The sequence below is a fragment of the Vidua chalybeata genome, chromosome Z (assembly GCF_026979565.1).
Source record: "Vidua chalybeata isolate OUT-0048 chromosome Z, bVidCha1 merged haplotype, whole genome shotgun sequence".
NCBI lineage: Eukaryota > Metazoa > Chordata > Aves > Passeriformes > Viduidae > Vidua > Vidua chalybeata.
This window is the reverse complement of record NC_071570.1, coordinates 35,507,572-35,535,389: the sequence shown is the minus strand read 5'-3', so window position 1 is coordinate 35,535,389 and position 27,818 is coordinate 35,507,572. Positions and strand designations below refer to the sequence as shown.

The 27,818-nt window shown below is 38.3% G+C and overlaps 1 protein-coding gene across 2 annotated transcripts; it reads right to left on the bottom strand.

The window, feature by feature from the left end:
* EMB (embigin) lies at window positions 1-27,479 on the bottom strand. Of its 2 annotated transcripts, none has more exons than XM_053932693.1 (10): window positions 26,969-27,479; window positions 21,200-21,280; window positions 18,153-18,233; window positions 15,423-15,582; window positions 14,097-14,185; window positions 10,538-10,662; window positions 9,323-9,599; window positions 8,616-8,649; window positions 6,877-6,944; window positions 1-4,289 (listed from the first exon to the last, which is right to left on the bottom strand). In XM_053932693.1, the coding sequence occupies exons 1-9, from the start codon at window positions 27,048-27,050 to the stop codon at window positions 6,908-6,910; spliced, it is 966 nt and encodes a 321-aa protein (XP_053788668.1). In that variant the 5' UTR covers window positions 27,051-27,479; the 3' UTR covers window positions 1-4,289; window positions 6,877-6,907. The 2 variants fall into 2 exon arrangements, with proteins under 2 accessions (XP_053788668.1, XP_053788667.1); XM_053932692.1 differs by lacking the exon at window positions 26,969-27,479 and adding an exon at window positions 26,551-26,765.
* Between the last annotated feature and the right edge of the window lie 339 nt (window positions 27,480-27,818).

Sequence of the window (27,818 nt, the reverse complement as noted above, 5' to 3'; positions counted from 1 at the left end):
TAAGATCACAACCACTTTATGATTAAATTTATTGAAATTATTTCTAAGTACACATATCAATTCACACTATTCATAACTACCATCCTCATTATGTGACAAATCAAACAAACAGAAGGTATTTCCATTTGCTTAAGTAATAAATTGGAACAGTTGTGTGAGCACAGAATAAAATCAGAATTAAAATAAGGCAAGCGTGAAAAAAGCATTAGGCTTAGTAGTCTTTTACTAGACAAACAGATTTTGCTGTCAAGTTTCAGAGGAAAACTTTTAACAGACATATTGTGAAAGAGAAAAACAAAATTAACTACATTAAACAAATGTCTTCCTTCAAGGCACTGTTAATGTTTAATGTCAATCTGAAAATAATTCAGCAGATCAGTTGATAGAAATACCATAAATAATAAAAAACCCTAAAATCTCTTTGGTTAAATATAAAGGTGAATGCAAAAACAAAGCAGATGAAGTTTCTGTAAGGAAGTAATTTTGGGTATGACAGAACAAAGATTATACAACTACATAAATGAACTCAACTGCCAACAGTAAATTTTAACAAATCAAGACCTTACGTTAGAAGTTGTAAAGTCTGGAACTTGCTTTTTCACAAAGAATTATGTATGCACATTCTAGCACAATGAAGTAACAAGACTACGAAACTGTTAAACTAGCAGAGAAGTATTTTCTAAGCATGTAACTTCTAGTTTTCTTATGAGACATCTCATTTAGCTTTGTGCTTTCATCTGTCCAAGTGTTCAGCAATGGCAGATTTTCAGCTGCCGTACAAAACTTCCTGCACAGTCTGAGTGGTACAACTGAAAACATGTTTTCTCCTACAGATTTGCATTCAGTCTTCCCTGTACATGTCTAATTGTAGGTCACCTCAGCTTCCGCTCTCTGTCCCTCAGGACCCCTACACAACACTAAAATGCAGTTCCTTCCCATGTCCCTACAACGTTCTCATCTGGTTGCTTCATCACGATCCCCCACCTTCCTGTTTCGGGGGAGCTTCCAGCTAGAACTGAATCATCATGCAGCTAACTGTGGTCAGACAACACGTGCTGGGTAGCTCAACACTTAGGGTACCACTCATCTCAAAAACCTCTGCTGCCCTTAAGGCACCAATCAGTTTCTTTTCAAATTTCATTGCTTAGCAGTCAACTGTTCAAAGGTTCTGAGGCACAATTTAAAGAATATAAACCTCACTTTTCCTGGCTGAAAAAGAGTTAGAGGCACACAGATGCTGATTCTAGTAGCAACATCAGTACTGATGAGTTGTCCCTCTCTTCCCCAGGATTATGTGTGTCGAAGGACCTACAGCTAATCAATTTTGCTGAACAAGTATTTCTTTACTAAAGAAATATTAATGCAATTCTATTTGAACCCCCAGTTTGGAAGCTCTTCTAATATTCATCCATCTTCACTAGGAATTTGGTCTCACAGCTGCCTGTGTCTACTTTGGACCTAAGGGCAGGAAGAATTTGCAGTATAGCAGCTTGAATTTTAGGAAACACCCCTTCAGGATTCTTTTGCAGATTTCAACCTTTTCCTCTATGAAACTGGTAAGGCTTTTGCTGGTCTAAAATCCAGTAACATATCCCTTCTTGCAAGAAAAGGTTTAAATCTTGGAAGATAAAATTTGACAAACAGTTGTAAAGATTTGGTCTACCCATGCGAATCAGTTAATATTCAGTTATTAAAACTAATTTTGTGGATCCTTACACTTCGCTCCAACTACTGTTTGAAAGAAATTTAGCAATTGTTTTGGATCTTATTTGGTATCTCCTGGCTTGAATGAAGTAGAAAAAAAAAAATAACTGCCTAGAGTTTTAAGGTTTTTTTAGTTACAAAGTTTTGTTCTATTCAATGCTAAGATCATAAAGTGACTGCAATGGGAATGTTTTGAACATACACAACACATACTTCTCAAAAGATAAATTTCAAGATTTCCAGAGCTTCTTGCGGTGCTTGGAGCAAGAAAAGCAGAGTTTATGCCTTTGAAGTTGAACATTAATTATGCCAATTACTTAATAGTTACCATTTAATATTATTTGTAATTCCCCTCCATAGGGCAGCCCAAAAGGGTTTAAATCTAGGAGAATATGCATAGAATAAAACCTCTTATAATGACAAAAAACTACTCACCAACCTAAAAATAAACACCAAACCCCTCAGAAAAAGAAGCAGAACATGCTGCAAGTAGGTCAAGGCAAAGCTATAGTTTCAGCAGCCAATCTGACCAAGCTAATATAGTCCTAAAAGATCTAAGATGTGCTGCTTCTGAAGTCCATGCTTAATCCAGGTATTCCCTGCTAATGCCAAAAACTATCTGTCTGTGTAACTTGCCTATGTTAGCCAAGACTTTTCAGCCCAACTACAAGATCAGGTAGGAATGCTATGTAAAGGCAGAAAGATTGTTACCATTTCTGATTAACTGGCAGGTTTTTTCCCCAGACAGCATCTAGCCTCATTTCCATTGCAAAACATATTAATGCTGCTTTATTCAGAATGTAATTCTTAGCTTTCTAAGTAAGACTTCCCTTTTTATTATTTAACTGCCTGCAAGAAACAAATTACTACGAACTCCGAAATGTGTCAATTTACAAATGTTTACAGAAGTAAACGTTTTGAAACTGCCCACATTTACTTCCTACAATAAAAATATCAATTATATCAATGAGAAATTCATATAAAAAACTGTAGATGCATTCTGGTTTTAATAGTGCATAGAAACTCCACGGCAAAGTACAATAAATACAGTATCTAAGCAAGAGGAACCTTTATCAGTGTTCACTCCTTACAGTCAATCACCCAATGCTTTTATATATTTATCATTGTGTCTTATTTGGACCTTAACTTGTAGTTCTTCAAACTGGAAAATGAATTATGGAAACCAAAAAAAGCATACATCAGACTGGATTTTATCTCCCATTTCCAACAAAGCAGCTAAGGCTAGGATTTCTGGTATTTTTCAAACCCATAAGAACAATAAAATCGAAAAAAATTAAGGAAGGAAATTCAATCTGTTTTATCTATTTATTTTTACCTTCCTTTATATTCAAAAGAAAAATGACCAGTACAAAGAAGTTCCATGTATTTTTCTTTTTTCACTTTCTTATGGAGTCTGCAAATGCTGCCTTTTTCCTTACATTTTTATGGAGAAAAGGTGTTTTTCTGAAGATTTTACTTCTTCCTCTCAAAATTGAAGCTTTAATTATTTCAAGCAAAGGCAAATGACGAAACCAATTGTTTTCTTATTAGCTAAACATTTTCAATTGCTGCATGCATGATGTAACTAAACAGTATTATGGCAACTCACTCTTCAAAAGCAATACTGTAAGTCATTAACAGCAGTGTTAAATTTTTTGTGTAAGAGTAGTAGTGATGTTCAATGCTGCTTCATCCTATTGCCCTGAAAATTTTAGCTGATCAAGATAAACTCCTTGCAAAGCACAGAGTGGAAGAAACAACAATTTGCTGAAAGAAGCAGAAGTACCAATTAGACAGTATGTATGATCAGAAGCATATATAGGTATATTCCTGAAAATTCAGCACTCCATATAAATTATAATAACCAAACTGGTTTTGCAGCCCCAGAGAGTGCAGTAATTTTTTCAAGCATAAGAAATTATTGCAGTTTTAGTCTGAGAAGGTACCGTATCCCCAATACTTCTTTCATCTACTCTGAAATATCTGAGCTGTATGGTAGCTAAATGTTTAGCCTACTAAGGACTACAATCTACAATATAGTTGAACTAAGAATTAAGCTAAGAAAAGTTAGAATGAAGACAATTTACTATTCAGAATAAATCACAACTCTCTTAATGTTTCATTTAAGTCCTGATAAAGATTCCCCTTTCACCATTTCTTTGGTAGAAACAGCTGCATTACTTTTGCTTCATCAGCTAGTAAAATGCATTTTCTTTGGTGGAAATACTTTTTTGATCATACGTATCCAGTTTTATAACACTTAGATAATATGACCACTCAATATTAACCATTTTTTCAGTGAATATAACACTAGTTCCAATTTGGGAGATAAAAATCAAACAGCTCAATCATAAACCAACAGTAAGCCTAATCACATAAAAAACATCCTGCTAGTAGTAAAATATTACAGATAAACAATATATCATATTATCATCTGTATAAAATGAGTAGTTTCAGAGCTATTTTAAAAGCATCTTATTTCTCAGATGTAGAGGACTTTATTTCAAAACATAGTGAATATTTAAGTAGCTGCATACATCTTCTATAGCTTTGTGATGATTTCCACTTCTATTGCCTTAAATCTCCTGCAATAAAAAAGAATAAACACATTTCATTATAATAGGAGTTCTGTTATTTTGCTGCTTAGTATTTTCCCATATTTGTTTGAAAATAAACTTCATTCTAATCAATACATCACATTTTTTTGAATGGTCCAATTTGCAAATCAAATCATAGAATTCTTTAGGTTACAAAAAACCTCTAAGATCATCAAGTCCAACCATTAATTCAGCACCACCATATTTAGCAGAAAACCATAACCCTAAGTTCCACATCCACACACCTTCTGAGCATGCCCAGGGTTGAAGATTTCATCACTTCCCTGGGCAACCAGTTCTGGTGCCTGACCACCCTGTCAAGTGAATAAAGCTTTCCTAATACCCAAACTAAACCTCCCCTGATACAACCTGGTATTTCTCGTGTACTACCACTTGGTACTTGGACAAAGAGACTGATCCCCACCTTGCTACAACCTATATTCAGGAAATATAGAGAGAACTGGCATTTATCATGTTAAGACATTAAAACTTTTGACACTGTATATGAAGACAAAGCAGGTGATTCTCTGAGAAGAATCCTTATTTATCTACTCAGTGCTGTATGTCAAAAGAACTTTGTAAGAATGGAACCTCAAATCCAACATAAGAAAAATCCTTGTGAGCTGGAATAATTTTTTTCCCAGCACATGGTACAAGGCTAGGTTTGGATCTGTGCTGGAAAGAGTGTAGATAGCACAGTAATATTTCAGGTATTGCTCTTAAGTCCTTACACTGTCACAAGGCCTTGTCTTCTCCCTTGCCAGCAAGGAGGCTGGGGGAATACAAGGAGGTGGGAAGTGACACAGCCAGAGAACCTGCCCCAGCTGATCACTGGGATTCTCCATCCCAAGGGCATCACGCTCAGTATGTAAAGCTGGTGGAAGGAGGAGAAATGGGGAAGGGACACACATTCAGAGTCACAGCATTTGTTTTTCTGATTAACCCAAGCAGCTATTACACACGTTCGAACATGATGAAGCCCTTCTTCTCTTCTTTCCTGGAGAGAGCTGAACGCCTGCCTGCCCATAAGGAAGTGTGAATGCGTTCTTTCTTTTGCTTCTGTGTTCAGCTTCTGCTTTCTTCTACCCAGCTGTCTGTATCTCAGCCCCTAAGCTCACCCATTTTTACTCATCTGACTCTCTCCCCCATCCCACCAGAGAATAAAATCAAATGGCTGCATTGGGCTGAGTCGCTAGCTGGAGTGAAACCTACGAGGAACAGAGACCACATAATCTTGGAAAGTATTTGTTCTGGATCATTTTCTGAGTTGTTACTCTTTTTATGTGAACTCTACCTGACATGTTTCATTCTGTTCTTTAAAACAAAGGGTATGGCAACAATCTTTACTCAGGTAGATGACTTGTGGTGAGGATGAACCAGCAGTCACATGAATGCAAACTCATTCACACCTCTCATCTATAGATCAGAGGTTGAGGTGCCAGATGCAGAAGAGAAGTGTGTAGGATTGGTCCTCAACTGACAGACTGCTCTAACAAGCATTTCCAGATGGCATAAGTAGAAACAGCCTATAATCAGACTGTGAAGAGGGTAGAGAATCAGGAAATTCATTATATAGCTTTCATGGAACTATACATGTGGAGGCCCATGAGACTACCAGGGTCATGCCCTGAAATGGTACACCATAGGCTCTGGGCATTCCCCACAAATTAGGGTGAGAAGAAAGGAATGATGGGAGCAGGTATGCATATTAAATTATTCCATATAAGGTTATGTTATAAACCTTGCTTTCTGATTAGTCTTGTGTTCTATGTAAGGTATGGTTTCTGCTTTTCTTTGTTCATTGGTTCTCTGCCCTCTATATTTGTGCTTACATAATTTTATGATTATCTGGAGTAGCTCCCTACAGTGTATAGCTCATGTTTTTATTGAGCACTTATTGTTAGCACGCCTTTTATTTTTCCTTTATTAAACTTTGATTTTTGAGCACTCCAGTCGTACCTGTCCCTATTTTATTTACTGCCACGCTCACAGTCGATCCCTTTCCGGGGCTGCACTTGCTGCCAGAAACAAAGGTTTGTCCAGCATGTGTGATGCAACATACACTAACTCTGCTTCCTTATTCTACAGCGAGTCCTTTCAATCACTGTCTATTAAGTCCAGTCTTCTTTCCAAGACTCCTCTACATCTCTCCAGAACCTTCATACTCCCCACGTGCTATTACAGAAGATCCTTCCATCATAAACTCACTTTATACCCAAAATACAGATAGAGAGAGTAGGTTTTTGAACACAGCAGCACCTCTTATGCATTTCAGCACCTACCCTGGCATTTACTGGATTCTTTCATGATCATATCAAGCAGGTTAACCTAGGTCCCAATTTAAAGACTGCATGAATTAATAGAACTAGTAAATCACAATGACAACACAATTGAGTTTAAGTGATTTGGACTTGATTTCTTGTTTAACTGTATCTTACTTTACCTAAACAACGATTTAATTACTATGTTGCTCCAACATTAAAAAAAAGGATTGGGATGGCAAAGCGGACTTCTTTGTCCTAGTATTAGGCTGCTCAAGAGAAAAGGAAACTCTGGTCTCTCATCTCTTACTCACCTTTAAAGGAACCTTCCCTCTCTGTGTAGAACTACTTGCGTCTCCCAGTTATGTTGTCTTCTGACTTTCTACAAGAAGAGAAGGGTAAATTCCAAAACTGAGCAGTAAGACAGCACAATCATTCCCAGTCTCCTTCTGGAATAACTGCAACTAGCTATTATGCTGTGCATCACAAAAAAAGACTTGAATTAAAAGTTCTCTCGCTAAAAAAAAAAACTAGGTTCCCACCTAAATACACTGCTGGATGTGACATTTAATTATAGACTCATCAACCAAATACAGCTGTATTAGTCATCCTCTGACATAACAGACCAGACATGCTCCTTTGGAGCCACTCTCCGGTACACAAATCCATCTTTTCAACAGCCAATAGTTGAAATAACTTTCAGTTCTTGAATCAGGGAAGTACATAGTTAAATAAAATTTTCCTTGTACGTGTTTATGTAAGAATTATACAAAGATTAAGCAGCTGTACAGAAGCACATCCCCCAGGGACAAAAATGTTATTTTAGTAAACTATTCTGTTACCATCCTCGTATTTTCAGCATGTTTATGAGAAGCAGGCTGTGCAATAAAGACAATTTCTCAATTTTCAACTCAAGACATATCCCCAAACATTCAGCAGTGCAATAGAATACTATATTCCCAAGACATACTCCCACTTTATACTGTAATTGAATTAGAGCTTTAAGTCTGCTCAGATAAGTGGAAAAGCACCAAAATATATTTTCAGCACTGAAAAAAAGGAATAAGAAAGTGAATACTATAAAGGACAATACAAAGATCATTGCAGAAAAAAAAAATCAAACAGGGAAAGAGAAGAAAGGGTCAGAAGAAAAAAGGAGACAAACAGCAGGAGAGAAGGGATCAAGATGACAAAAACTAGAGTAGACTGGACACATCTAAAATGACCTGTTAGGCAACTTTCCTCTTGTTTTAAGAAGTAAACAGGCTAGATAAGGGAACCAGGCTTCAGGGGACAGGCAGAGAGACAAGTACAGCATACTTTAGCAAACAAGCCTGAAGAAATATAAGATCCTAATGACAGGGGAGCCAGCATGGGAGCACAGACTCTGGAACAGCAGAACAGCAAGAACTGCCTACACCTGCTCCTTTGGTTACAGCAGCGCAGCCCAGGAAGCCCAAGCTACCAGCACAGTGTGAAATCTCCTGAGAGGTTGCATTTGCACCCAAAGCAGCCAACAATACCAGCTTCCAACAGCCCAGCAACTACAGGCTTAGATATGAGAGTTAGGGCTTTGACTACATGCAAAGTGGAGAAATGTGTGTTAACATGGACAAATACACTTTGAGGAAAAAAAAAAAAAAAACACAAAAAAAACCACCACCCAAAAAAACCAAAACAGAGTCACTTCTGTTATACTTTCACCTGGAAAGTGTAGTTTCCATGCAGTTATAATCTTCTAGAATGAGCTTATAATCAGGACACATTGTGTTCTCACAAAAAGAAACAAGAAAAACCCAAAACCAACACAAAACAAACAAACAAAAAACCACCACCAAAAAAAGATACTGGAATTTCAAAATCAAGTTCCAGGTAGAAAATAGTGTCCTGCTCACTCTGAAATTAGGAATTCTTAAGGAAAAGAATAAACCCTTCTTTCACATTGACCACCATCCCCCTTACCAACGGGACCAAAAACAAGGTATAATTTTGTACAATGCAAATGCACATAAGAACAAATATCAAACTACAGTATAGAAACTTTTTTGCTTACAGTTCCTCAATTTGGTCAAACTCTTTTTCACCTCCTGCAGAACAAAAGAAGTACTATATAGAGGTATCCATTTAATAAGCAACAAAATTTCTTGTTTAGTACATTTAAGTAATTGTTTAATCAGAACAAAATGTTATTTTCTTATTTTGTTAGTTTTCTTAAATATGTATTTCAAATTACCTTGTATATCTATTCAAGGGAATTACCTCCCAAGTGGTGAAAAAGCTTATTTTGCTAAGGTTTTATTAGTCTGATTTTAATACAAATCATCTTATATATAGGTTTATATATTTCTGTATATCATAATATAGACAACATGCATTTATGTCTGTATTAGACACATGCATTTCTCCTTCTTACAAAATGTCTTCAAAGAAACTTCTCCCATCAAGGCTACCAAGAATTGCTTCCATTCCTAAGCATTCCCCCAAAAATTACAGCCTCAAAATTTCCTTGCATTGTAAGGGAAAAAAAAAACCCAGCACTCTATCAAAACTGTTACAGATAGTATTGCTTAATGGAAGCTCTTTTCATAGCAGTGTTTCAGATGAAAGAATTTTATCAGAAATACAGATGTGAAAATGACTCAACTTCATATATGCTGCACTTTAGGTCTTTTCTACCTTTGGCTGTAATTTCAATAGAAAGCTAGAAATTAATTTAAAAAACCCAAACCAACCAACCAAAAACCCCTCACCAAAACTTACCTTTTGCTTTACTTTTTGAATACACCTCATAGAGGACAATAGTAGTTACAAGAATAGCAACTTCAGCCACAACTGCTATAAAGGGTTTGAGAGGTGCTGTGATGGACAGAACTCTAAGTTCAAACCTCGATTTACTGGGCCCTAATTCAAAAACAGCTTCACACCAATATACACCACAATCTTCCTTGGTGAGCTTGACTATCTCCAAACGGTTTAGACTGACAGATGGAATCTTAATTTGAAACTTGTCCATAGGGAAAACCTTATCAATGGGAACCTAGAAAAAATACATTGCAAGTCTTAATAATGTAATGAGGAGGTATTTAATCAAACAGTATCACATCAACATTCAGTTCTGTATAGATACGTACAATGAACTAGGAACAAAAGGCATTCATGAAGTACAATAACCCCACATTAAAGGGAAGGGCTTATTTTAGCTGGACATCCTAATTCCTTCTAAACTCACTGGAAGAAAATACGAAGTTTCAGTGGGCAAACTGTTTGACCTGTTTTAGTTTTTTTAAGACCGGATAAAAGACACCTTTGGCGATATCGACTGTCCAATGACAAAGGCACCCTTGGCTGCCAGATCTAAACCATGAGTTTCACCACAGCATAAAACATGCACTTTCAAGAAGCGCAAGAGGGAGCTCTCCTTCACTGGGAAATATATTGATACTCTTAAAAAAGTCACTGCTGGTCTCCAGCCATATAGAGGAGACAGATCTCTTTACCTTCTCTCAGTTCACAGCACTGGCCTCAGAAGAGGGCTAAAAGAAAGTATTTTAGGATCCTGTGCTTTCTAGATAGGTCATAAGCCTAAGAAATAGACTTCTACCTGGAGGAAGTAAAGAGTCCTACAACATCTTAAGAGGTGAAAGCAAGTCCCGCTGTAAGATTATTTTGTATCCAGTAGCAAGATTTGAGTAGTATTACCAGTATAAATACAGTAAAAACAAGTCTCTCAAGACTCACCTTGTTTTGGAGTATGGTAGGGCCTTTTTGAGAAAGAAACATACAAACCAGATCAAAAAACTTCATGCCTATAACAATGAATACTTGCAAATAGTACAGATATTTTTTTCCATTTCCATAAAGATTTCTGCTAAAGTTAACGGAAACAGGATTTGTAGAGCTTGCAGTGAAGTACAAAGTATATGTACTTTTTTTTTGGTCACACTGTTTTGCTTGCCCAACAGAGGGAGATCTTACCAGCTCCGTTCCATTGGTCATATACCAGGTCCAAGCCTTGGGATTATACTCAGTTTTACAAACCATTACAGCTCTATCTCCTTCATAAGAGATTATGGGTTTTTCTCTTCCATCAATATTTGGTACTAAGAACAAGGAGAAAAAAAATCATCAAGTGAGAGATACAGGTTTTCATTAGTGTTACAAAGAATATATTTAGGCATTCATTTATAGTACTCCATTCACTTTTTCTATTTAAAACCCACATGATTCTATCATTTATGACATGAGGAGTTATTTTGGGCCGTTATTTCAGATATATAATTTGTGCAGAAGGCTAGTAGAATCGTGTTTTCAGCTGCTGTGTGACCTTGGAAGTTGCCAATTAATACCAAATGTCAAGTGAAAAAAAAAAAAAAAAAAAAAATCAGACTGTGATTTCTACCCTTGCCCATTTCCTCTTTCCCTTCCTTGGCAGCTGCAAGCTACATGCGTCAGTTCTAGTACACTAGAAACAAACGATTTTCCTGCAATTTCATTCTATCTGCAGAAACTGCTAGAAGTCTATTTCAGTCACAATGTGACTACATAATGGTATCTGACATGGTGTACATACAGAGAATGGCTCTGTAACTGAGAAAAAAATGCAGATTGATAGAGATTTGTAGTTAAACATTTTCTAAGCTGAAGCAATGACTTTTGGTTGCATGCCAATAAAAAGGACTTTTGGTCCTATCTTGCTGAGGACAGAATACAGTCAACAAGAAATCAGTCTAACTTTAGAGCTACTTGTCCTAGCCATTGTAACTGCTTGTGCACCACAAACTTCCAAAAGCATGTAGTACCCACAAAGCTTATTGAATATATTGAGACTATCCTATAAATACAGTGAGAGCTTAGCAAATGCATTATGGTGAAGTATGTACGTCCCCTTTCTTTCCCTCTTTATTAGGATGTTTACCAATATGTCTTCCTCAGATCCACTAATTTTATATTTTACTTCAAGTTTCATTGCTCTACTTTTTAAGCACAGATCCAGTACATACTTTAGATTTTACTGATCACAGTAGATAAACAGGCCAAGTATTTGCTTTCAGCAGTTATGATGAACAATTTGATACAAGCTAGGATTGTTCTTGTCCTCACCCCTTCTTGACTGGTAAGCACGAATTATTTTTCCCCAAAAAAAAGTCTGCTTCTCATATGTATTCAAACTTAAGTTTCCTATACAGAAATATATATGAAACCAATTTGTTAGTAAGAACACTGTTTTCAGTCTCAGAATTTGCAGCACCAGATATCAAGACTCTTTACTAGTGAAGTTCTCTCAATGTATATATTTTAATCATCAAACACCATCCTTTTAAAGAGTACTGGCAGTGTATCTTTTCTGCTGCCATTAAAAGGGATGACCTCACTAATTACCGCTGCAATCTCCCTTGCAATTTAGAGCAGAAGACACACAAGCAGGTTAGGATAAAACAACTCTGTACATCCAGCACAACAAGCTTATGTGGCAGTCAAAGAGTGAGTGACAAAGCTCAGCTATAAGCATGTCAGCAATACATGTGATATACATCAGCTATGATTAAGGATATGAATACCCATTACAAGCTCTGGGATCTGGCTCTGAACAGCTAATCCCTGAACACATGCAAGGCTTGGCACAGGTATTTTTGCAAGTGGATCACACCAAATTTGATGATAAAATACTTCTGCTGCACGGACAAAGCCAACTTCTGAAGAAACAGACAGGTGTCAGCACCAGCATGTACACCAGTCTAATTTCCACACAGTTTTAAAAACCAGAGATATTTCATGGTGCACATACCTTAACTGCTGCTTAAAGGTCCCTCAACAAAGGGCAAAGAAATTAATCTATTCTACCCTTTTAGAGGCTAGCAGCACTTCACAACATTTTGTAACACCCATTATTGTCCTCTGTGTTTATTAACTTGAACCTCCTGTTTTCTCATTGTTTTCTGCAAACCTGAGTAAGAACATGACTCCTCAAAATCTCAGGGGTTATGCCAGGCCAGGAATTGGGGAGAAGAAGAAGAGAGGTAACACATGCAATAATCCAGAACTGTCTTGTAGAAAAGATATTGCCTTTAGTTACAGCAGTGATGACTTAAGCCACTGAGTCTATACCAACACATTACTCATCTTTCAGTTTGAAAATTGTTCTCCCTGCATTACTGACTGTAAGATTCAAAGACTTCTCTCTCCCATTTCCTTCACTCTTGCATTAATCTTAAAAAGCATCAAGCCAGTACTTTTTATGGCATCAGAAGTGGCAGCATTCAACCATCATGCAGCAATTCTCTGATCTTCCTATAATAAACTAACTGTCCTATGCACTGTTCTGGAAAAGATGACTTTTCTATTGAGTCATTGCTGCCCTTACTATAATAGTTATTGTGTACTTAAAAAAAAGGTAAGGTCTCCTTGGACTTTTTTCCATCTACACCAATTTGGTTAGCTATTCAACTAAACCTTACCCACATGCTGACAAGTAAAATACAGAATTATTTTTTAGAGATTAAAAGGCCTGAATAAACTACAACTTTGTCTTTATTCAGCACTGAAAGCTAGTCTCGCCTAATTGAAGGTCTGAAAGCAGGTATCAATATTCCGATATTTGAACCCCTGCAAGTTTCCTCAAGTCCTATTATTGGATATCCCACTGAACAAAGGCAGCTTGGCAGCTGAAGAATTAGAGACCCCCACTGCTTAATTTAGCTAAGGTTAGGGTAATGGTTTGAATAGTTAGGTTTTCTCAGAGCCTATGTTTAGGGAAAATCTCTCCTATATCCGCCTTCACAGATGAAATGCATGCTTTCCTCTTCGCAAAATTTGGATGGTAGGAACAGAGAAAGGAGTAACTCCCACTAGAGATACTCATCAGTTCAGCAACTTGTATTATCATTTCCACCTATCTTCCATGCATCTGAATTTCACCTCCTACTTCCAGGGTAACATTATTGGAGAAGAGAACAAAACAGAAGAAAGGGCACTCATACTGCTCAATGAAGCACACTAATTGTTCATCTAAGTACTATTCTTGTAATATTACAGAATAAAAGAAGCACTAAAGCAATAATTTTATGTTTCAGAAATACAAACAAAATTTTAAAAACCCTGCCTCCATTTTACCAATCACTACTTCACTTTTAACACCTAACCTCAGACTCAAATTTCAAATTATTGGCTCAGCTTTTTGAAGGAATTTATCCAAGACACCATCCTTTGATCCCATACCCCAGAAAGTGAAGTGTATTCACATCTGCTTCAGAGATGAAGAGGGAAGGGGAAATCACTTAGTCAAGAAGGGTAGAAGACAGACTTGTATGCTCTTTTGGTTATTAGAATTTTTTTTAAAGGCTTTTAGTTTTTGGTTCAAAAATTCTTCAATCCATGCTACCAAAATTACTTCGATAGTTATTCTCACTTAGCCTGACTGTACTAGCCATTACTTATCAAATTACATTGCAATTTCCATACTATCCAGAAAGAATATTAACACAGCTTGCAGTAGTCAGCTGAAACAAAAATTTTAAATGTCAATCAATTAAATTACCGTGCAAATGAAACGTAGCACTGACTTCTTTTTCAGCCTTCAGAATACAAGTGTAACTTCCCAGCTCACGGCTCCCAGAGATGGTCAATCTTAAAAAAAAAAAAAAAAACAAAACACCAAAACAAAACCAAAGCAAAAAAAAAAAAAGAAAACAAACAAACAAAAAAAAAACCACACACCATGAATTTGAAGGCTTTTTATATTTTCTTTTCGGACCACCACAACTGACTGCTAGTTATCATTCTAAAGAAAACAGTATGGATTAGTAATGGAGCAGAGAACATACCACCACTGAAACATTAGGATTCAGGTTTAGTGCAATGCAGAAATGGCATAAAGTTTTTAAGAAAACAGAAAAACACAAGCACACTTTGGATCATAAACAACATTTTCACCTTTCATGCTGACAGAAGGCCACCTTTAAGTAGCATTATCTACAGATTACTGAATTAGACAGTAGTTCACCAGGTGAACTACGAAGCATATCCTACATAGGGTTTTAGGAAAACAAACCATTTACATAATCTCTTCAACATAAAATAAATAAATAGTTTTAAAGTGCTTTTATCTAATGAAGTCCAGCATCTCCTCCACCAGCAAACTATACATTTTACTGTCACTCTGAAAAAGATTTATGTGTCTGTGTACATGGAGTATCAAGAAAGTGACAGTTATAGTCTCATATGTTCTACAGTAGAAATTTTATGTAAGTATTACTGCTCTTAAAGCTATACAGAAATCAAACAGAGACCGATCAGTTAAAGTGTTTAACTGGCCTAATTCTAAAGAACAATAAATTGTATCAATTGTAGAAAGGCTTCTACAACATTTTTTGAGCTTCTGTAGAGGTCTGAAAGACTTAAAAAAAACTTCAAAATATCTTTACTGTAAATCTCACTTCTACCTTTTGTTACCTAAGAAGGAAAGAAAATGATCATTGATGCCTTCCAGATCCTTGCAAAGCAGCAAGGAGGTGAAAAAGAGCATGTGGAAAATAAGGGAGTGGAAAGAGAAATTGGTAAAATATTTTCGTCTCAGACTGATTATTATTTCACTTACTGAACAGAAATATGAGACTTCAAGAAACTGTTTTGTTATTCTATGTTCTTTTTTTAAAAAAAAACCCTTGTTTTTCATGCACTAGAGAAAAAACAGGAGCTCATCCTCCATGCTTGAGGTATCTTCAACCTTTCTGACTGTTTCAGTATGTTGATTCATCTCTGCATTTTTCCCTTTTGTAATATACACATTACTAGTATTGGGCACTGCATGTAACATGGTAATTCATTAGAATCTGCAAATCACAACATAAACAATGCTACTTACTCAATGGTCCAGCTGTTCTGAGTTTTACTGGTGTGACTGATTGTTTCACTTCCTCTTTTCCAAGTCACTTGAGGATTTTTCAAATTGGAATTCTCATCTAATTTGCATGTAAGTTCAACTTTAGTTGGATTGGCCAAAGTGATATTTTTTTCAGACACACCTATAAGAAGTTTAAAAGCATTTAATGAAAAAATGTATTTCCTCATTCTGGGTGAAGAAACTTCAGAGACTGTGTTTACGTATACAGGGTTACAGGTGACAAAGGTGGTCTTTATATTGTCCAGGGCAAAAAATCCCCTGCAAAATCAGAGTTTCACAGCAATTTTCTTAAGTAACAACCGAGTTAAAACACATATCCCTTTACAAAAATAACACACTTCTATTTTGTACGTAAACTTCCTAGAGGGCTCTAATATAGAAGCATAGATGCTCATTTCACTACAATCGAGACCGACTTACGAGACTGACTTAATTTGGATTAAATAAATTTGGACTGACTGGTTTGGATTAAATAATGTAAAAGCTTAAGTACTTAATATGTATATAGAAAATTATATTATTAACATCAAGAAGAGTTAAGACGTAAGTATCTGTAACTATTTGGATTTTAGCCAGTTGCAGACATGATACTGTGAGATCACAGGTATATGCTATTGCTAGGGAAGCTATTGATAAAATCTGCAACCTTAATATTGTTGGATCAGGCCTTTCATACCTACAGTTACTCAAGTGGACCTCAAATCCTCTTCAAGCACATTGAGGGCCACCTTTGCTTTCCTGGCAAGTCAGTAGAATTACAGTGAGAAAATATTCCAATATAGTATGAAAAACCTGCCAGTTTTTTGCTTTTTATGACTATAGGTTCCTGAGCATAAAAGAAGCACATCCAAAAAGCAGATATCAACAGCAAATATCTTCTTTAGATGTTTTATCCATTAGTACTGACATTTCATAACTGGCCTTTTCATTCATGCCTTCTGGATAGAAGTGTGCTTAGTCATCTAAATACTCCAAGAAAATGTATGCATGTCCCACTTCAATTCTAGATATATCCTGTAGTATTTGGTAGTCAAAAAACTATAGGTGCATTGCACAGCCCACATTCTTTCCAGGAAAAAAAAGAAGTTCTAAAGTACAGTGTAGCATCCCATGAACACTCCGCTCTCAGTCAATTCCCAAGTCCTCTGCCCTGGCCACGGCAGTGACTAACTACCACAGAGTAGTCCTCCTGGGGGGAAAAGACAGACTCCCTCATGGACTTCCCCTAGTTTCTCCTTCCCTGTTCCCTCATTGGTTGGATACCCCTCGTGGCTGTGCCCTTTCCCCTGGAGACTGGTCCCCTCTGCCCAGCCCTTAGCCCCACCCCCCACCCCTTCCCCTTCTTAAGCTGCCTGCACCACGTGGTGGTTCTCTTTCTTGCCAGGTTCCCTTTAGCCTCATGTGACCTCGCTGGAATAAAACCTTGCAAAAAGAGCTTTTCTTGCCTCTCTCAGATGTGGTGAGTGTGGTGTGAGGGTCTGACTGCATTGCCTGAATGTTAACTCCACCTGCTTTTCTACAGGAGAGGCTTGTTGGGAACAGGTAACAGGCAGCAGCACCCACCATCCATCTCCTGCATTTTAGTACAGCTCACTGACTTAGTAATGCAAGTCATACCTATGCAGCAGCAAAGTCTCACTGGAGTGATAGCACCAGATCCAGAGTAAGTGAACTGTACTGGGTCTGGCAGAGACAGGTACAACCTGAAGAACAGCATATCCAGAATTTTGAGTCCCAGCCAAAACACTCCAGATCTGTTGAACTGGAGAGAAACTTAGAAGTGCAACACCTCAGTCTTCCATTGCAGAGCAACATCAGTTACCAAAACTCATTTATTAGGGCAATTAGGCTGAATAAATGAGCCAACCATAACTCAGCTTGTTGAGGTTGTTTATGATCAAAGTAATTTTACGACTGGAATTGGTTTCACAGCAGCAAAAGTTTCACAGTCAGACTAATTACACAAGCTGAAAACAGTATCTGTCTCTTAGAAAATTATTTTAAAATTTGAATGAATGAAACATAAAAACTGATGATGCTGAAGATCAACCAATTGCAAGACTGATGTCTGAGGCATCCCTGTACTAAGAGTGCAGATACCAGAACAGGAAACAATACTTTAAGTTTCCTGATAGAAGAAAATCCAGCATAAATGCTGCAAAATTACATCCTTAAAATGTCACGCCAATACTTTGCAAATCTTCCAGAGATACTTCAGTTAGATCACTTTCTTCAGCTATCCAAGAAATTAATTCTAGAATATTATCTGGCAACTTCATATGTACTTTAGGAACAGGTTTATTTTTGCGGTTCTCCACACTTTAACTCCTGCAATGTTGCTAAGTTAACACCTGCTACTCAACAAGTACTCTAGTTTACGTAGTCTCTCCAAGTGGATTCACTATTGCAAAAAAACTATCAATTCAAATGATTTGGAGGAAGAGTTATGAATTAGTTTTACTTTTAGTTTCAATAAATTAGGATAATAATTCTCCACTGCAAAATAGTTATTACCAGAACAGAGAAGTTAGTAACACAAATGTACTTACCTTTCACTGGGCTCATCATATGCTCACTGTGAACACCTTCACTTTATCACGAACATGCCATTCTAGATGCTTCTCATATGAAAGTTCGTGTGTACTCACATTCAATAGAAAATAATTGGAAGACAAAAAGTAACACACTCACCAGGTATGATGATCTCATACTCTGAGACATCAGTGTTCTGCTTGCTTGCTGGCTTGAGCTGTTGTGTGGCAGCATCAGGACCTAACAAGGTTTGGGTGGAAACACAGTTAAATTACCTACATAAACAATTGCACAGTGGTGTCAATATGGTTTGGCAATTATTAGTTGTAACAACCTTGAAAGGAGAAAATGGACCTTGCCAAGTGCTGACTACTGAGGCGATCCTTTTATAAGCCTGTGTTAGCAGCCATAATCTTAAAGCAGCAGTTTTGTGGGGTTGCTATTATAGCAATTACGCTGTTAGATACAGGTTTCTAGCTTTATTGTAATGTTGCAATTGTGAATGTCAGTATCTAAAATGTCATCGCTGTTTTACAGCTTGACTCAAAAAGTCAAGCTTACATACAGGACTACATCAATGTTTAAATGGTTCTTGAAGAAGTATTAAGCTTTAGAAAAAATTTAAAAACCCAAACAAACAAACCAATCAACAAAACTCACCCAACAAAAATACCCAGAACAACAGAGTGCTGCCATTCCCAAAACCAACACAGCCAGGAAGTCAGAGGTAGACAATTTAATCGAAGTGCTGCTTTAATGGATTCAGAGGCAAGAACACCTTGTGGTCCACTACAAAATGGTCAAAAGACTGTCACTGCTTCTCAAAACATCTAATATAGAGCAGGCAATGCCCTTCTACAAAGAAAGGATCCAGTATTAACCATCATATGGCTGACCTAAAAATATTCTCCTTTTGTTAGGAAGGCCTACATTTACAAGGTGCATGGTCACCAAAATTCCTTTTTGGTGGGGCTGTGGATCACATTCCCTACAGAGTATAAGGTCTTTTACAAAGCTCTACCAAGCTTGATAAAGCAACTCAAAGCATAGTCTGTTCCCATCACTTGTTCTCACACATTTCAAGAAGAGAGAAAGAAAGCAAATTAATAAGCTGCAGCTCTAATAGATGTAGCCCAGCTACAATAATCTTCTTTTAAGTAAGTTGATGAAAAGAAATAAATAAATTTCACCACCACCCCAAAATATAAACTAAATGTTTTATGCCACACATGCTTTTACATGCTTGGAAAGTCAAATTATTGTCAAATATTTCATAATGCATTGCAGAAATGTATGAACAGTAGTTAAGAGACTGATTCTGCCTAGTCATGCAGCATTGTAAGTGAAAATAATTCTATTTTTTTTAGAAGGAAAGGCACTTGATTACATCTGCTGTTCATGGATTTTAAAGATTCCCTATCACAATTAGAAGATAGAGGAACTGGACTACACCTTTAGCCTTGCCACTGAGAAATGCATTGGGTGGCTAAATTGACCATTGTAAAGTAGAAATAACATCTCTAAAAGCCTACATCTCATCAGAATTACTCCTTCTCTTCCTTTCTATAAAATACCAACCTCTCAGGTAAAGATCTTAAATGCATGCCTCTGAGCTACAGCCGAGAGGACCTGGCTGTGCTGAAGGAAGTCCCCACTAGTGGTTTGCATCTAAAGGCGTAAGTAGAGGTACACCTGCCTTTTCAAGTTGTTGGCCAGTTTAAGAAAACATCCTGTCAAGCTCACAGCACAAGGAATTCTGTGGCACTGGCAATCAACCTTCTCCTGGCTCGCTCCATCTGCATTTTCATACCTTCCCTCAAGCTTCAATCAATTTAAGTAAAAATAAACCTGTATATTAAGGTGTTTGGTACGGAAGAACAGAACTTCAGGCTATTTCATTTGGTTGACAGTAGGTTGTTGTCAATCTTAACTGATAGTACAAAATGGCTTTTTAAGTAGAGAAATCAAAGCTGTCTTTAGCAGTAGACAATAGTCCTGTTGGCTCTAGACAAGAACACAACAAGCCTTGATCTCTGCCCCATGGAGAAGGAAACTAGTCCAAGTGTTTACCCAGGAAATAATACCAAGGCTGGAAAGTTCTGGCATATCTTAGCCTGCCTGTGTGCACTCAGACAGCATGTCAAGGTTGTCATAGATCAGCTGAGTTTATGTCACTGCAGTACACGCATCACCTGCTTTTTCACCGAAGTCTCTTGCAATAACACATTCAGAAGGCACCAGAGCTAGTTCATATGGTAGATCCAGCCAGAAAAAATTAGACAGCCTTAAAAGTGTCTTGCAACGAACAGGATTTTCAAACTGACCTTCCTCAATTCACATATCAAATGAAAATATTCAGATGAGGTCATACTATATTAAACATTTTCTATATTTTATGTATGTCTACATGTGTTTATGTATGTAAAGAGTTATTGAATCTATTAGCTATTGCACTCTTAGTTCTCACATTGTACTAAAAAGCTCCAAAGACGAACACCAGATAAATATCATTATCTCGTAAAAAACCCCAACTGTAGGTGAAATAACTTGCCAGAAATTGAGTTCACATAGAAATACACCTTAGCTCATGTTTGACTTGCACGAATCAACATGAGCTTTAGGACAGTGCTGAAATTCTGATTCTCTGATCTTTATGGACAAAGGAGAAGTAGAACCAACAATCATTGGTCTTCTGTCCTGCCTGAATTTATTCTTAGCTCCCTGTTAAGAATACCATCAAAGTATTAGGGACAACAGTTTTGACACAGCCATAATTAAGAAAGATGAAGCTATAGCAGGCACATGATGCAAGGGCATTTTTTATACCTTTCACTAACACACAGGCATAAGGAGCTCTCATATTAAAAATTATCATGGTTTAAGGCTAAAATACAACCTCTCTGCAGTGGCACTAGCTGGGCCTAACCTCCAGGGTCATTGCCTGCTTTTAAGCCATATATGCCTAAGGGCAACAGGACATGAAACTGGCAGTTGCATAGCTTTTTCCAGTTCTGGAGATACTTATGACACTTAAGCTCTTGCAGTGGCTTTAAAAGACCTAGGTGCTGTATCTGTTACTATTTCTTCCAGAAAGTCACAATCTTATTTCAAGAGACTTCAGTGTGAAAATGTTCACTCAGTATGATAAACGAATATCAAAAGGAAAAAGGACTATAGTTTTGAGTGTACTGAAATAAAGCAATTACCAGATGAGTCATGTCCAGCTTGCATCTTAGTTACAGAATTCACCTGAGTCTGATTGGAATCTTGCGTTGTCGTAGCTGGATCTAAAAAAAAAAAAAAAACACCAAACAAAACAATGGAAAAAGTTTAAAGAAACTTTGAGCTAGAAAAAGATAGTTCACAAAAATAATTCTAGCAGAATATCCTCACCTCAGCCTTCCCTCCTCCATTTTTTCCCCAAGTTCTAAGCACACACATTAAAAAATGCACCAGAATTATTTCTTGTTAGTTATTTAACTCACTTTAGGCAAGAGAAGTTTAAAGAATGGAGCAGTATTTATTTGATCTCTAATTTCTGTATAGAGTTCTTTTCTTGCAGTTAGCTTCTGCAGTTAAGAGTGGTAAAGCCACTCCTCAGAAAGTTCCAGCAACTTTTTAAGCTGTACTCACATCCTTTTTGTTCATCAGCTTAAAACACCACTTACACCACTGACACTGGTCGATTACTTTTAATACAGATTAGCAGATTTTCCAATAGAGTACGGACTTCATTAAAACCTTACAATTCTAGTGTGATGAACAAGCAATGAACATACCTCCTCTGGTTCCACCAGCACCTCAGTAAACAAAAGAAAACATCTATATCAAACAGTAACTTCAGCATCTAATACTAGCAATTATTTTCAATTTTCCTCAGTACCATGGCAAATATTATCCTCCTCCTATGATACAGTTTTCACAAGAACCATTTAAGATTATCTGCTTTATGTTCTTGACTGGAAAAAGAACAGCAATGGAAGAGGCAAAGGGCTTTTTTCGTAGTTGTGTCACTCTTTTAATAAAATCAAGATATCTAGATGTTTTAGAAGAATGGAAATGTGTCCTCATTCCTGTATTTCCACCTTCGGGTGACAGAGTTAGTGTTTATTTTGTACTATTTTCACTGACAAAGGTATTGCAGGACATAGTGTATTGCCATAGCAATCAGAGAAAGTGATTCAGCCATACAAGGAAAAGACATGTAATTTGCATTTGTAAATAAAGTATTGGCAAGGGGGTGGAATTGGGATCGTGAACTCTTCTGGACATCCAAAACAGCAACAAACACTCACAGATCACAAAATCACAGAATATTCTGAATTGGAAGGGGCCCACAAGGATCCAGTTGAACTCCTAAGTGAATAGTGAAATGCTGCATCACATTGTAAGTACATTCAGAATTGAGAACCACATCTTTTGCAGAACATGAAGTCAGCACTCTGACATTTTCTACAAATGAACATTACTAACACTCCTACTCCATTTCAGCACCAATAAGCAGGCAACCTGTAGATTCTCCACTGGCACCTCCAGCACACAGTTACTCCATGCTGTCTCAATCCGCCCATCATACTTCAACTAGTTTGGACCAAGAGTAAAACACAGTAATCAAAAAACATTAAAAGAATTAAGCATTAGGGGTTCTTAACAGCAGCCTACTTTTTTATCAGTCCACTGGTCCCACAACCAGCTGTTCCCTCCCAGCCCTCCAGCTTAGAAAAGAACTTTAAAAGATCGGCTTTGAGAATGTGCTGGCTTATGAGCTGGACAGTAAAAAGACAGAGTCTTATTCTTTGCCAGACTGAGGTACTTAGTAGGGAGAGCTATTATTTTTCTGATATTCATAGGACAACTGAAGAAAGATCTCGGTGAATTTTTGTATCTGCAGCATCTTGAGGCATTCTAAGTATGTCATGGATCACCTGCATGTTAATTAAAATCCCCAAAGATGATAAATTTAGGAAGTGCCAGTGCCAAGCTGTACAGTGGCTCTGTTATCTCTCTGCAATGAAGGCAGAGAACCTGCAATGTGGTTTGCATTCTAACAGGGTTCTCATCTTGGCTTTCTTCCTTAATTCATGTAGGAAGTGAAAGAAGTAGTGTTATTTTTTTGTCACTCCTGCTTCTAGATCTTTCACCTTACCTGTCCACATGTCAAACTATAAAGAACAGAGATAAAATTGCACCACTTTTCCTCTCATATATACTTGCTGAGTAGCACTGGAGATCAAGATGGGCCAGCACTGCACCATGAATGTCATCCAGCCAGGCAATCATGTAAACAAGTCACACATAGTAACTTCACAAACTATTGAGTCTCGACTGCATGCCTTAGCCTATAATTGTTTTGCACTAGATTTAATCAATAGTGTGGTAGCTTGTAGAGTTCTCATTTCCTTGATTTTCATGCAGCAAGGAATAGGAAAGAGTATGATAGAATGAATTTCATTTTCTACATCTGCTTCATATGGCAGTCAGTATTTTGGGTCAAAAAAGTATGGATGTACCATGCTTACTATTTGTGGCAAACACATTTCTCTCTCTCTCAGGATTTTTCATAGAGGTACACAGAGAAAAAGAAAGAGAAAACAATTTCTATTTCTGCTCCTTGTTCTTCTCAAGTAGAATGTGCTTGGAGAATTGTTTACCTGGGGTGATTGCTTGATTGCATTCTGGCGAGAGTTGAATCTGGTGGCCAATTGGATCCACCTGTGTCTGGACTCTGGCAAACAGGGTCACGAGTTGTGGGTAGTTAGATATGGTATTTAGAGAACATAGCATGTAGTTTTTAGTATCCTCCTTTATATAGTATATTAATGTATTATAGCATAGTTATAATAAAGAAATCATTCAGCCTTCTGAACTGGAGTTAGACATCATCATTCTTCCCATTGGGTTCACCTGCATTTTACAACTATTACCAGAGTAATTTCAGGCTTAAAAATCTACTTGCTCTCTTTCAGCCAGGAAAGCAGCTGAATAAGAAATGGCTGAAATACAATTTGGTTTAATTTAGATGTAGGAATGTGCCCCCTGTTGACGGAGTAAACAAGTTACCCTTTCCCCTTAAAAAGGGAAAAAGCCCAGAAGCTTCTCTCCTCAATTTGGTTAAAAGACACCGCATAGGACCGTGGGGATTTCACCTCAAACTTAAGGGTAGCTAATTGGACAGGAGCCAAAAGTCCTGCCTGAGCAATTCACTAAAAAAAAGAAGAGAACAAAAGAAGTAAATGACTTTTGTGAAGTGTTTTAGCAGGAGCAAGATGCTCTTGCCCTTGCTCGATTTTTCTTGCAAAGAGCCTTGTCATTTTGCCTTTTATTATAACTTTTTGTTTCCAACGCTGTCACAGGAGCCATCCTGCTTCTTTATGCCACCTGGCTACCTGAGGTAGCTGAGCTATCAAGGGTATAATGCTTATCTCTGAGAGCTTATGAGACCCGGCTTGAAGAGAAAAAGCATTATTTAACATCTTTATTTTACTGTTTAATTTAATATCAGTCATATACTTTTTAAGTTCACATGCATTCAGTAGCATCCAAAACCAGCAACCAGAACCTCCTAATGCTCCAGAGACATCAGAGAATCAACATTAAGGCCTCCCAAGTACCCTGATAAAAACTGTTCCCTCAGGTCAAACCAGAAAAACCCAACTTGGAAGCGAAGTCTGTAAGGAATGAGATGTGTTCTACACTCATAGCTCCTTGAGTTCATCAGGAGCAGAAAGTGAAGAGATGAGATGCGGTGGGACTGCTTTACCTAAATCAATCTAGCAGCACTTGCTGCAACTAAATTATTTCAACCACAAAGGTAACCCAAACAAAGCAGCAAGCTCTGAACAACGTTGTTCTGACAGTTAGAAATTACCCTTAACTCAGTGCAAAGTAAAAGCAATAGTCTATATTTTTCCAAAACAAGTAACTAAACAGTTACATGACTAAGATAAGAATAACAAAATAAATATCTTCAAGATATAATCTCAGAATCAAAATCTAATAGGGCTTTTGGTTCATCTGCCTAACCAGTTTGCGGACTATGCAATCCACCTTTCTGCAACTCGGTCCTTGTGTGGCAAGTGCTGTCTCTGCTTATTTCTACTGCAAGCATTTCTTTTGTTTGAAGCACTCTCACATCTCCAAAACAAACACAGTTTCTGGACTTCACTTCTGGAAAACAACTTTAAGCTTTTCTCCCTTCAGGTGACATGAACTTCCCTTTGCTGCAGCTGTGTAGATAGTTCCTGTGCTCAACTAGCTTTATACACATTTTAGTTAATAACCAATGAAAGAGTAAACTACCATTTTTTCATTTAAATCATCATAGAAGTCAAAGTATGATGCCTCTCTATCTAGTTCATACAGCTGTAAAAACATTTAATTGAAGTCTGGAAAACAACACCTTCACTCTTCTACACATGAAAAGTACTAAACCTAGTGGCTTATTTCTGACCTCTGCTCTAAACCACACAATACCCACCAATTTAGGAAGATGGCAGATTTGCACAATTTTTGGAAACAAAGAAGGTTTGCTGTTTGATTCACTTGTTTTGTTTCTTCCTGTGACAGGCTATCATTTTACCAATGATTTTACATAAACTTAAAACTACTTCAGGCAGGTATGGTTTTTGGCATTAACAGCTATCAAAAATAACTATCTTGTGGCAATTAGCCACATGCCTACTCACACGTCCCTACAAATTTCAGGTAATTTGCACTCAAAAAACTCCTCAATTAAGTAAACTGCTAAAAAGGATTTCATGTTCTGTGTGTACATAAATACACATGTATTTTAAAGAAGACTTAAGAACTACAAAGTAGATCTTAGTCTGTGTATATACTTAAATATGCATTTCAAACAAGACTTGATAAGTGCAAAATATATTTCCTTTCACATTATGTGAAACCACAGAAATTTTACAGAAGGTACGATCACCTAGGGAGCAGTACTGGTCTTCTTGGTACTAGAAGTGCAACAGAGGCAGAAGAAAACATAACTGCTTGTATTTCACACGCTGAAAATGCAGCTAAACCACAGTGAATTCAAGTCACAGCACTGATGTTCACGTACAAATACATATATGCACACATACACAGGACAGAACTCCTGGCCTTGGCAAGATCTACTCCAAGAATCTCACCCTGCACAGCAAACACCAGCAATCCATTAACTCTTACTATAATAATTCTCTACTAATCTGCAATGCCTCAAAAAGAAGAAAAAAATAACAGAAATCCACTAGTTTTAGAAAGAAGATCGTATTTCCTGAGAAACAGCTGGCCAGCTTCTGAACTGCTGAAAGCCTCTACAAGAGGAACAGCGCCCAGAAGGCTCAAGTCCCTCTTTATTCATGGATTTTAAATACTACATTTAAAAACACAAAAACAAATCCGAAGGAGCAACCCTCGTAATCCATTAGGCACACTGATATCTCAGTAATGTAATCTATCGATCTGGGGTGGGGGGAGGGGGGGGTGGGCTAGTTGCTTTGCGTGTTTTTTCAGCATTTAAGCGCTTTACTCAGTAAGGACAGGACATAAACAAGACACAACACCATACCTTCCCAAAGCTGCACCTGTGAGCTAATAAACCCTTCTCTAAGTGAGGGAGAATGTGCTGAGGCTACGGGACAGGTGATCGCCGATACAGCGCTACCCATCTGCGGCCGTCCACCACATCGGTGCTGGGGGACAGCGAGAGCTGATTCCCACTGTCCCACGAGAACCCCGAACTCTGAAGGAGAAGGGCGCCACGGAGGGTCGGCGCCGCTAAGAAAAAGAAACGCCTCAGCCGCTCCCACAGGCAAGGCCGAAAGGCAGCTGCCGTGCCGGGGCAGCGCTACGTACCCCCTAGAGCCGGGGGGACGCTGCGGATCAAAGAGGACCTTTGCTCCCAGGCGGTGCTCGGGTCCACCTCGCTCCGGCCCGCCCGACACGGAGGGCGGAGGAGGCCCAGCCCGGGGAGAGTTTAGATTTACCTGCAGGGTTCCCGCCCGAGAAGCTGGTGCAGAAGAGCAGCAGCAAGCACACCAGGCAGCGCCCGGAGAAGGTGGCAGGCATGGTGCTGCCCCCGCCGCGCTCCTCTGGCTCGGCCCGGATCCGCACCCCGCGGGCTGTAACACCTGAGGAAGCCTCAAGCGGGCCGGAGCGGCTCTGCGGGAGAGAGCGAGCTACACCAACAACGACGGGGATCAAATGTAAAGCAAAGCTGCTCCAAATTCACAGGGACGGGAAAAAAGGCAAAAAACACCCCCCCCCCAAAAAAAAAAACAAACAAACAAAAAAAAAAAGGAAAAACAAACAAACAAACAAAAAAAAACAAACAAACACAAAAAACCTGCCGGGAAGGCACTGCTCCTACGACCGCTCTGCTTTGCGTGAGGATGTGCTCAGCGGAGGGCTCGCCACGCTTTAAGTGGCGGAGGAAGGGCGGGGGCGCGCCCCGGTGGCTAATTGGACCGAGGCCCGGGCGCCTGAGCCTCCCAGCAGCCCCCCGAGGCTGCCAGGTAGGGGCACAGGCGCAGCGCTTAGTTTTGGCTCAAAGGGTAGTGGCTGCAGCAGCACCTGGGCAGGAGCAACGCTTGGCGCCAAACGACTCCGGCAGGGCTTGGGCGGAGAAAATTGCCTCGGGCTGAGCCTGTTTGCCCCTGCCCTTTGGCTGGTGATCTTCTGGAGAGCCCAACTTCGAGGGTCACTGGCTCCGGGACAGCTGGGTTATACTGTATGGGAGCTGCAACTCTTTTGCATCCCTTTTTCTAAATCTCCCAGCTTGTACAGCAGTGCCCAGGGCACACAGTTTCTAGGAAAAGCTCCTCAGGTTTTCGATTA

Excerpts from the sequence above, each read along its gene's own strand:
- EMB (XM_053932692.1), bottom strand. The coding sequence starts at position 26,650 with ATGGGTAGCGCTGTATCGGCGATCACCTGTCCCGTAGCCTCAGCACAT. Across the intron at positions 15,583-18,152 it reads GTATGAGATCATCATACCTG|GTGTGTCTGAAAAAAATATC; the intron begins GTGAGTGTGTTA and ends AACTTCTTATAG. Across the intron at positions 6,945-8,615 it reads TTTGACCAAATTGAGGAACT|AAAGTCAGAAGACAACATAA; the intron begins GTAAGCAAAAAA and ends CTCTTCTTGTAG.